This window comes from Antennarius striatus, chromosome 11, assembly GCF_040054535.1.
Source record: "Antennarius striatus isolate MH-2024 chromosome 11, ASM4005453v1, whole genome shotgun sequence".
NCBI lineage: Eukaryota > Metazoa > Chordata > Actinopteri > Lophiiformes > Antennariidae > Antennarius > Antennarius striatus.
Window position 1 is genome coordinate 19182109 of NC_090786.1, and position 12189 is coordinate 19194297.

General features: G+C 42.6%; 1 protein-coding gene across 1 annotated transcript in view; it reads right to left on the reverse strand.

Annotated features, from left to right (window-relative positions):
* The window catches only part of cdh23 (cadherin-related 23), a 208418-nt gene that overhangs the window by 162857 nt on the left and 33372 nt on the right, over positions 1 to 12189 (reverse strand). The window contains exons 3-5 of the mRNA XM_068326936.1: positions 8345 to 8487; positions 7890 to 7937; positions 7405 to 7497 (exon numbers count right to left, since the gene is read on the reverse strand). Coding sequence (XP_068183037.1) covers positions 7405 to 7497; positions 7890 to 7937; positions 8345 to 8487 — 284 coding nt within the window. The remainder of the gene's footprint in view (positions 1 to 7404; positions 7498 to 7889; positions 7938 to 8344; positions 8488 to 12189) is intronic.

Genomic DNA, 12189 nt, shown 5'->3' on the forward strand with positions numbered 1-12189 from the left:
TCAATGTTGTTAGTGGGTATGCTCCACAGGTAGGATGTGAGCTGGAGGAGAAGGAGAAATTCTGGTCGGACTTTGATGAAGTGATGCAGAGCTTGCCTAGAAGTGAGAGAGTTGTCATTGGAGCAGACTTCAATGGACATGTTGGTGCAGGAAACAGAGGTGATGAGGAGGTGATGGGCAGGTTTGGTATTCAGGAGAGGAACGCAGAAGGACAGATGGTAGTTGACTTTGCAAAAAGGATGGAAATGGCTGTAGTGAATACTTTCTTCCAGAATAGGCAGGAACATAGAGTGACCTATAAGAGTGGCAGTAGGAGCACACAGGTAGACTACATCTTGTGTAGACGGTGTAACCTGAAGGAGATCAGTGACTGTAAAGTAGTGGTAGGTGAGAGTGTAGCCAAACAGCATAGGATGGTGGTGTGTAGGATGACTCTGGTGGTGAGGAAAATCAAGAGGGCAAAGGCAGAGCAGAAGACAAAATGGTGGAAGCTGAAAAAGGAAGAGTGTTGCATGACTTTTAGGAGGGAGTTAAGACAGGCTCTGGGTGGTCAGGAGGTGCTTCCAGATGACTGGACAACTACAGCTAATGTGATCAGGGAGACAGGTAGGAGAGTACTTGGTGTGTCATCTGGAAGGAAAGTAGATAAGGAGACTTGGTGGTGGAATGAGGAGGTACAGGAGTGCATACAGAGAAAGAGGTTAGCTAACAAGAAGTGGGACACTGAGAGGACCGAGGAGAGTAGACAGGAGTACAGGGAGATGCAGCGTAAGGTGAAGGTAGAGGTAGCAAAGGCCAAACAAGAAGCTTATGAGGACTTGTATGCTAGGTTGGACAGTAAGGAGGGAGAGACTGATCTATACCGGTTGGCAAGACAGAGAGACAGAGATGGGAAGGATGTGCAGCAGGTTAGGGTGATTAAGGATAGAGATGGAAGTCTATTGACAGGTGCCAGTAGTGTGATGGGAAGATGGAATATGTACTTTGAAGAGTTGATGAACGTGGAAAATGAGAGAGAACAAAGACTAGAAGAGGTGACTGTTGTGGACCAGGATGTAGCAAAGATTAGTCAGGATGAAGTGAGGAGGGCACTGAAGAGGATGAAGAGTGGAAAGGCAGTTGGTCCTGATGATATACCTGTAGAGGTATGGAAGTGTCTAGGAGAGGTGGCAGTAGAGTTTCTGACTGGGTTGTTCAACAGGATCTTAGATAGTGAGAAGATACCTGAGGAATGGAGGAGTAGTGTGCTGGTGCCCATTTTTAAGAACAAGGGAGATGTGCAGAGTTGTGGCAACTACAGAGGAATAAAGCTGATGAGCCATACAATGACGTTATGGGAGAGAGTAGTGGAAGCTAGACTAAGGGCAGAAGTGAGCATTTGTGAGCAGCAGTATGGTTTCATGCCAAAAAAGAGTACCACAGATGCAGTATTTGCTCTGAGGATGTTGATAGAGAAGTACAGAGAAGGCCAGAGGGAGCTGCATTGTGTTTTTGTAGATCTAGAGAAAGCTTATGACAGGGTGCCCAGAGAGGAACTGTGGTATTGTATGAGGAAGTCTGGAGTGGCAGAGAAGTATGTTAGAGCAGTGCAGGACATGTATGAGGACTGTAAGACAGTGGTGAGGTGTGCTGTAGGTGTGACAGAGGAGTTCAAGGTGGAGGTGGGACTGTATCAGGGATCAGCTCTGAGCCCCTTCTTGTTCGCTATGGTGATGGACAGGCTGACAGACGAGGTTAGACAGGAATCACCATGGACTATGATGTTTGCAGATGACATTGTGATCTGCGGTGAGAGCAGGGAACAGGTGGAGGAGGAGCTAGAGAGGTGGAGGTTTGTCCTGGAAAGGAGAGGAATGAAGGTTAGCCGCAGTAAGACAGAGTACATGTGTGTGAATGAGAGGGACCCAAGTGGAAGAGTGAGGCTACAGGGAGAAGAGATCAAGAAGGTGGAGGATTTTAAGTAATTAGGGTCAACAGTCCAGAGCAATGGAGAGTGTGGAAAAGAGGTGAAGAAGCGTGTACAGGCAGGATGGTACGGGTGGAGGAAAGTGTCAGGTGTGATGTGTGATAGAAGAGTATCAGCTAAAATGAAAGGAAAGGTGTACAAAACTGTGGTGAGACCAGCGATGTTGTTTGGTCTAGAGACAGTGTCACTGAAGAAAAGACAGGAGAAAGAGCTGGAGGTAGCAGAGATGAAGATGCTGAGGTTCTCTCTGGGAGTGACCAGGAAGGATAGGATCAGGAATGAGTACATCAGAGGGACAGCACATGTTAGAGGTTTTGGAGATAAAGTGAGAGAGGCCAGACTGAGATGGTTTGGACATGTCCAGAGGAGAGATAGTGAATATATTGGTAGAAGGATGCTGAGTTTTGAACCGCCAGGCAGGAGACCTAGAGGAAGACCAAAGAGGAGGTTTATGGATGTAATGAGGGAAGACATGAAGGTAGTTGGTGTGAGTGAAGAGGATTCAAAGGACAGGGCTAGATGGAGGAAATTGATTCGCTGTGGCGACCCCTGAAGGGAAAAGCCGAAAGGAAAAGAAGACAAACAATGTGTAAAAGTAATCAACAAGAAAAACCTGTGTAACAGAGCACCCACTACCTGGGCCAACAGGATGACGGGAAATGGACCTGACCCACAGTGGAGACTTCTGTACAAACCTCCCCTCAAGAAAAAAACAGCCGACCTCCAGTGGAGGATTTTACATGGTGCCATCAGTTCCAATGCTTTTATCTCTGTTTTCACCCCTGTGGTGTCCAGCCAGTGTCCCTTCTGTCCCCTTCGTGAAACAGTCTTTCATGCTTTCAGTGAGTGTGGGAGACTTGCAGTGCTCTTCACTCTTCTAACGAATGTTTTTAATTTGTTCAGTGAAAATTTTAGCATCAGGAAATTCATCTATGGGGCTGGGTACAATAGATCGAATCAGAGAAAGTGGCAGCTTTTAAATTTTATTTCTGGGGAGGCAAAACTTGCAATTTATGTGACCAGGAAGAGGAGAATTGAAAACAATACTGTTCAAGAAGCAGCTACTGTTTTTTGCTGTAATATCAGATGTCGCTTAAAACTAGAATTTGGTTTCTATAAATTGACAAAAGACCTGAATAACTTTAGGAACATCTGGTGTTACAAAAATGTCCTATGCACTTTAGTTGATGACCACCTCACTTTTGCAAACTTCCTGTTATAATGTACTAAATTTTATATTGTATTTCCCTTTGTTTATTGGTGTTTAGTGTTTTTGAGTGTTTCGTGTTTTTGAAGTTTCATCTAAAGAAAAATTGTAAAATGTAGCCACAAGAGGACACAAGCCAGTGTCTTATTGTGCCGGTCCCAAGCCCGGATAAATACAGAGGGTTGCGTCAGGAAAGGCATCCGGCGTAAAACTTTTGCCAAATCAAAGATGCGAATCAAACCTATGACTTCCATACCGGATCGGTCGAGGCCCGGGTTAACAACGACCGCCATCGGCGCTGTTGACCTACAGGGCGCCGGTGGAAATTGGATTACTGTTGGTCGAAGAAGGAGAGGAGGAAAGTGCGTTCGCACGAAGAAAGAGAAGAGGAACACCAAGAGTATAGGACTGAGAGTAGGGACGTTGAATGTTGGAACTATGACAGGAAAAGGTAGAGAGTTGGTTGACATGATGCAGAGAAGGAAGGTAGACATACTGTGTGTTCAGGAGACCAGGTGGAAAGGTAGCAAGGCTAGAAGTCTGGGAGCAGGGTTCAAGTTGTTCTATCATGGTGTAGATGGGAAGAGAAATGGAGTAGGAGTTATCTTAAAGGAGGAGTTTGTTAGGAATGTGTTGGAGGTAAAAAGAGTGTCAGATAGAGTGATGAGTCTGAAGCTAGAAATAGAAGGTGTGATGTTCAATGTTGTTAGCGGGTATGCTCCACAGGTAGGATGTGAGCTGGAGGAGAAGGAGAAATTCTGGTCGGACTTTGACGAAATGATGCAGAGCATGCCTAGAAGTGAGAGAGTTGTCATTGGAGCAGACTTCAATGGACATGTTGGTGCAGGAAACAGAGGTGATGAGGAGGTGATGGGCAGGTTTGGTATCCAGGAGAGGAACGCAGAAGGACAGATGGTAGTTGACTTTGCAAAAAGGATGGAAATGGCTGTAGTGAATACTTTCTTCCAGAAGAGGCAGGAACATAGAGTGACCTATAAGAGTGGCGGTAGGAGCACGCAGGTAGACTACATCTTGTGTAGACGGTGTAACCTGAAAGAGATCAGTGACTGTAAAGTAGTGGTAGGTGAGAGTGTAGCCAAACAGCATAGGATGGTGGTGTGTAGGATGACTCTGGTGGTGAGGAAGATCAAGAGGGCAAAGGCAGAGCAGAAGACGAAATGGTGGAAGCTGAAAAAGGAAGAGTGTTGCAGGACTTTTAGGAAGGAGTTAAGACAGGCTCTGAGTGGCAAGGAGGTGCTTCCAGATGACTGGACAACTACAGCTAATGTGATCAGGGAGACAGGTAGGAGAGTACTTGGTGTGTCATCTGGAAGGAAAGTAGATAAGGAGACTTGGTGGTGGAATGAGGAGGTACAGGAGTGCATACAGAGAAAGAGGTTAGCTAAGAGGAAGTGGGACACTGAGAGGACTTAGGAGAGTAGACAGGAGTACAGGGAGATGCAGCGTAAGGTGAAGGTAGAGGTAGCAAAGGCCAAACAAGAAGCTTATGAGGACTTGTATGCTAGGTTGGACAGTAAGGAGGGAGAGACTGATCTATACCGGTTGGCAAGACAGAGAGATAGAGATGGGAAGGACGTGCAGCAGGTTAGGGTGATTAAGGATAGGGATGGAAGTCTATTGACAGGTGCCAGTAGTGTGATGGGAAGATGGAATATGTACTTTGAAGAGTTGATGAACGTGGAAAATGAGAGAGAACAAAGACTAGAAGAGGTGACTGTTGTGGACCAGGATGTAGCAAAGATTAGTCAGGATGAAGTGAGGAGGGCACTGAAGAGGATGAAGAGTGGAAAGGCAGTTGGTCCTGATGATATACCTGTAGAGGTATGGAAGTGTCTAGGAGAGGTGGCAGTAGAGTTTCTGACTGGGTTGTTCAACAGGATCTTAGATAGTGAGAAGATGCCTGTGGAATGGAGGAGAAGTGTGCTGGTGCCCATTTTTAAGAACAAGGGAGATGTGCAGAGTTGTGGCAACTACAGAGGAATAAAGCTGATGAGCCATACAATGAAGTTATGGGAGAGAGTAGTGGAAGCTAGACTAAGGGCAGAAGTGAACATTTGTGAGCAGCAGTATGGTTTCATGCCAAAAAAGAGTACTACAGATGCAGTATTTGCGTTGAGGATGTTGATAGAGAAGTACAGAGAAGGCCAGAGGGAGCTGCATTGTGTTTTTGTAGATCTGGAGAAAGCTTACGACAGGGTGCCCAGAGAGGAACTGTGGTATTGTATGAGGAAGTCTGGAGTGGCAGAGAAGTATGTTAGAGCAGTGCAGAACATGTATGAGGACTGTAAGACAGTGGTGAGGTGTGCTGTAGGTGTGACAGAGGAGTTCAAGGTGGAGGTGGGACTGCATCAGGGATCAGCTCTGAGCCCCTTCTTGTTCGCTATGGTGATGTGTCCATCACAGATGAGGTTAGACAGGAATCTCCATGGACTATGATGTTTGCAGATGACATTGTGATCTGCAGTGAGAGCAGGGAACAGGTGGAGGAGAAGCTAGAGAGGTGGAGGTTTGTCCTGGAAAGGAGAGGAATGAAGGTTAGCCGCAGTAAGACAGAGTACATGTGTGTGTATGAGAGGGACCCAAGTGGAAGAGTGAGGTTACAGGGAGAAGAGATCAAGAAGGTGGAGGATTTGAAGTACTTAGGCTCAACAGTCCAGAGCAATGGAGAGTGTGGAAAAGAGGTGAAGTAGCGTGTACAGGCAGGATGGTACGGGTGGAGGAAAGTGTCAGGTGTGATGTGTGATAGAAGAGTATCAGCTAAAATGAAAGGAAAGGTGTACAAAACTGTGGTGAGACCAGCGATGTTGTTTGGTCTAGAGACAGTGTCACTAAAGAAAAGACAGGAGACAGAGTTGGAGGTAGCAGAGATGAAGATGCTGAGGTTCTCTCTGGGAGTGACCAGGAAGGATAGGATCAGGAATGAGTACATCAGAGGGACAGCACATGTTAGAGGTTTTGGAGATAAAGTCAGAGAGTCCAGACTGAGATGGTTTGGACATGTCCAGAGGAGAGATAGTGAATATATTGATAGACGGATGTTGAGTTTTGAACTGCCAGGCAGGAGGCCTAGAGGAAGACCAAAGAGGAGGTTTAGGGATGTAGTGAGGGAAGACATGAAGGTAGTTGGTGTGAGAGAAGAGGATTCAAAAGACAGGGCTAGTTGGAGGAAATTGATTCGCTGTGGCGACCCCTGAAGGGAAAAGCCGAAAGGAAAAGAAGAAGAAGATCTAAAGAAAAATTGTAAAATGTTCTAAATGTTCTAAATGTTAAATGTGATTGAAGTTTTTTTGCAAAAAATCTTCTGAAGCACTTTAGTGCTTCATCTAATGTAAAATTGCAAAATGTTTGAATGTGATTAAAGTGTTTTTGCAAAAATCAAAAATCTTCTAGCTACTGATGTGATTTAAATGTGAGCCGTTTCTTCTAGCTGCGGATGATAATGGCTTTGTTCTTCCACAATGCCGTCCTTTAAAGTGCATCACCCTGGTATATGACTTTGGCACATGTAATAGCCGTAGAACTGGCTTCCAAATTTTTGACTTAAATGAGCATAGTGAGTTCTTGATGGAAGTTATCAGTATGTTGTTTTACATTTTAAGCTGCCAAGCATTCTAGAATCCATGTGTGGGGCAGTGGGTAACAAGCTTACTTCTACTGAATTTAGGTGCTCCTAAAATTGGCCTGCCTAGTTTTAGAATGTTGTTGTATATCCTTTCGAATTATTTTGCTAATTGCTATTCTGAAGTGCTCTTCTCCCCACCAGTTACATCCACATTTGCAAACAAGAAAACTTCATTTAATTACCACAAAAACACATATAGTAGTTTGGTATAGGACATACTGCCAGGTTTTTTCCTTTTGCATTTCCTGTTCCATGAATAGAGAAATAAAAAAAATCCAAAATATGTTCCTTAATCTGGATCAGCTGAAAAATGTAATAGGTTCTCCTCGCTACATGCCCACACCTTCTATCACGTTTAATCGAAATCTGTCAGGTAGTAGATGTATAATAGATGAAAACTCCTGACAAATCCCTTTCTCCCAATTCTAAAGATTTTTTTTTTTAATCCTGGATCAGCCCCTTTATACCCGACCCTTCAACCGTGCTTTACCAAGTAGTTTTTGTGTAATAATGATAACATACAAACAAGCAAACAAAGTGAACTTAGCTTTACTGACAGAGGAAAAAAACACTTTCTGTAAAACTTACCTCTGGAATATGGACGGCATAGGGCTGACCATGGAAGATTGGTGCATTATCGTTCACGTCTCCAATCTGGATGCTTACTGTGTCTTTGACAACCTGAGAGAGGAAACAACATGTTAAAATGCCTCCTCCACCAGTGGCCTCCTCCACATTGTGCTTGTCAGAGATGTGTAGTCACTTTAAATATGGACAAGCCAGACAGCCAATAAGTACAGGGAAAGAAAACTGGATGACTGTGTGATGAAACATTGTGGAGATTAGGTTAAGCATCAATCACTTTAAACAAGTAAACCGTGTTGAGTGAGACACATGTCAGAATGAATACATGTGATACAGGGAGGAATAAAGGATAGCAATGAAAGCAAGAGACTGAGCGAGAGATAGGCCTGGAGAGGTTTTCTATGTGACATGTCGTCATGCTATATCAAGGTGTCAATGTGTGACAGGAGGTGTTATAACGGTGATCACAGTGCATATCTGTCTCTTACCTCTTGATTGTCACTCACATAGAACTCGACCTGCATCTCTGACTTGGTCTAGTGGAGACACAGAGACATCAGTATTAAATGTTCATGAAGATGTTGTGCAAAAAGGTTGACAGAAGAACACAAGACATACTGTATTACAACACTACAGCACCTCTTCATCATAGCTCGGGTTTAATCTTTTGATAATTTACCTTTTATTGATTGTTTGTACAACATTTACCTGATATGCTATTTTATGTTTGATGCATTTGCCAAGTTAATACAGTGAATGTGATAGATAGATAGATAGATAGATAGATAGATAGATAGATAGATAGATAGATAGATAGATAGATAGATAGATAGATAGATAGATAGATAGATAGATAGATAGATAGATAGATGCATTCTTTATTGACCCTGAAGCAATGATGTGCAGCACTTGTTTGGTGTTTATGTTTGTTTGGTGTTCATACCTCACGGTCCAGTTGCTGGCGAAGCCATACCACACCAGTGTCTTTGTTCACGGAAAAGTACCTCATCGCCTCTTCTCCTGACACCCCATAGATTAGTGGTTCATCCTCAGGATCAGTGGCCTTCAGCTGGGCCACTGATGAACCTGTCAGAGTCAAAGGTCAGAGGACTGACATCACCATTGGTGTGGATGTCAAAGAACAAATTTAACCACTGTGAAGCCTTGCATTTCCTCATGTTATAGTCAATAAATTATATTTAATCTAAATATCCTATTATATCCACAGAGTAAATCCACATATAAGGATTCAAACATTTTGAATGCGCAGTGTCACCAGTCAAACAGACCCTGTGGGCTTGTACATTCCCAAAAGTCTAAAAATTAATTAATTAAAACTCAAAGGGTATGGGGTAGGAGTGAAAAGGCTTTTCTAATTCAACCTGCAGTGTTTTTCAATCCCCAGAATTGCAACTCCTGGCAAAGCAAATCCAGAGACCACCAGCCCAGCCATTCCCCCCTCCTGTTTAATATTAGACACATCACTGAGGACAGCAACAGAGCCTTTCCACCCAGTGCGACTTGATTGACTATTGTCCAGGGTAGAACTGTATGGATAACGTATCACTTTGGGCTGAAGGAACGTATGCGTTCCACATACTGGACCCTGGTGGTTCTGAATATTCAAGTTTCAGTTTTATTGACAGAACATAACATGTCCAAAAAAGATGTTTTCGGGGTTGATTTCAAAAGTATTAAAAATGCAAGGGATCAGATGCTACACATGACTTTGACCTGTAGTCCTGTAAATGTTGTCAAATTTTATAATTCTGTTAGAACAGAATGCATCATCAGTACCGACAAAAAAATTTTTATTCCCATTCCTTCACATATTCAATTGATTTGAATGAAAAGACATACTTAACTTAATTGCTGTTTTTGCCCTGTGAACTAGACCTCAAACTGTGATTGCCTTCAGATCCAGCTTTAGAATTAATACAAGTAAGAGGGTTCTGAAAATGACAGCATGGATTGGAAAGTAAATGTGTGCATCATAAACACACACCCAGACACACACACTTATCCTCTTCCCCTCCTTGCAGGTTCTGTGCAGACAATAGAGGTGAAACCAAACTAAATCAAGCTTGTCACTTATGCACCAAAATGCTTAACACAACGACCAATTAGGCTTCACAATCACACACCCCTCTCGTTTTATTAATACACCCTATTTTCCGATGAAAGGGTGGTAAAAATGACTAATTAATATAACGATTTATGAACCCCTCTTATTGCGTCTAATGAGATTTATGCAAATTCAGCTGCTTTCAATATGAGTTATAATTTGGTTGAAGACGCTGCAAATTAAGCATTTTACCTCATAGTCATCAATAATAAGATATTTTTTTCACCTCCTTCCAGCTTTCTCGAGTGTGGAGGAATTGTCTGCTTCACGCACACAGACATAAACTCGAGTGACGTACAACAAATGAACGATAACAAATCATTTGATATTAAGACTATGTATGACAGTCACAGCCATGTGGAAGATTAACTTTTACTCTGGGGAGAGAACCTAAACCATAAGCCTGTATCCTGCTCAGTGGTCTGAAGTGTAGCAGAGCATGCATATGCCACTGCCACATACTCAGTGGGTGTGGCAGTGGCATATGGAAAAGAGCTCAAATGATTTAAAATAGGATTAAAGGGAAGAACACAGATTGCTTGAGCAGTTAGGTTTCGTATGAGTAAAAGTGTAATCAAATGAATTCCTCCGGTATAATGTATATAGTTTGTGTGTGTGTAAGTGTGGATATGTGTGTTTGTGTGCTTGCGTGTGTGTGTAGCATAGGTATCCATCTAGTGCTTATCTTACCACAGTGAAACTGAGCCCTTTTCCTTGACAAATGATGCTATTTAGCAGCAAGTGATGGCAGTATTACTGTTATGAATGATACAGTGCACATTAGCATCGCCCCATCCCTTTCCACCTCCACTCCCAACACCCCTTGCACACAAGAGTGATGAACTAGAGAAACCATCATTCTATGTCACCTCTCCCTGTGTCCCCTGAACCTGCCACTCCATTTGCAAACTCTATAATAACAGTATTTATATTATTATTGTATTTTCCTCGATTATATACATACGTCACACATAATTACTTCACACAGAAAACAGCAGGTGTAAAAATAAACTACAATGAGAACAACAAATACAATATCATGAAGGAGAGGGTTAGGAAACAGTCAGATGAATTCATGAATGATTTCCTATAAAGAAATGTTTTGATGAGAGACTTTTGGTGTTTGGCACGTTTGGTTTAGGCCCAAGGCATCTTTACTCTCCAGCCTCAGTATTCTTTCTGCTGGTCAAAGCAGAATAACTAAAGCAAAGACAATTGCAAAAAAAAAAAGGGGGGGGGGGCAAAATTAGAAGAAAATCTCAAATTTGAGTCGCAAATAAATATTTTAAAATTAACTGAATAAATGAGGAAAAATTTACACGTGGGTTCTAATAATGAAAAGAAATAAATGAAAAAGAGTGAATAATTTCCCATTGTGATCATTAAAGTTTTCATTCATTCATTCAAATGTGTAAAGTATTCCAGAATGAGTGAAACAAAAAAATCAATGTATAGAAGAGATGAGATTTGTTGGAGATCAGGGCCTCACCTCCACAAAATTTGAAAAATGACAAAGTCTGGAGAGGCTCAAGACTTAAAGAGACGAGAAAAGTAAAAGTAGGAGCACTTGCTAACCCACACAGCACTGCAGCTGCATGTTTAAGTCATCCCAACCTTTTAGGAAAGGCAAGGGGTCAAAGCAGATGCTAAGTCAGGTGGTGGAGAACATCAATTTCTGCTGAATCAATGGGAGACCTGTGCGTTTGATGGAGACTAGGCTCAGACCTGCCCTAAACTCACCAGCGTGTGAAAGAAAAGGGGCTGTAGGCCAAAGCCCTGTTTATTATGTCGGTGACATCTTCAGACCTCTCGTTCATCTGAGCACTGATTCAATTGGTCAGGCACTGTCAGGGCTGCAATTTCGGCAATGTTGAGAATTACAGCTTTAAATTTTGTGGGGCATTGAGGCTCAGTGGGAAGACTGGCAATATTTTGTACACTCTACCAAAGTGGTGGCAAATAGATGAAAAGATGAGACCACATCAAGATGAAGTAGAGGGAGACTGAATGTGAAGGACAGGGCAGAGAGAATGATCTTTACCTGCTTTGTATAAATACTTGATGAACTGTCTCCATGCAGGGTGAGTGAGCCTCAGGGTGGAAGTCATACAATCAGTAAGCTGATGAGTCAGTATGATGCCACTCGTGTTACCACACTGTATATCCACTGACAAAGAGCGCCTTCAAAAACATCAGCAATTCTAAGATGAAGTCATGCTTCCTCACATCAATCAAACCCGTCAAAAATTCAAAGAGGCAAATAATATCTTTAGCTACTGGGCAGCACAAGTTTATTTCGTGCACCATCTGTAGTTTGTTCCAACTTAATATGAGCCACAATGTAAAAAGAAACTAGACTGTACACTGGAGATATGCAGCAATAGAAAGCCTTCACATCTGTTAGATAGATGAATTGGGATTATAGATTGTGACTCGGAATGACAACACTGCAGTATTCAGCATGACATAACTGACAGACTGCTAAAGAAGTAATACACAAAAACACATCCAGTTGATTGACTGTGCACCATTATAATGAAATCACTGTGTTTAAATCACAGCATTATTACATTACACGGCATGTCGGCAGCTGTTGATATTGACTGAGGCACGCTCATATAATAAAAACACTTGAACTTTGTTCAAATGAGATGAAGGATTAA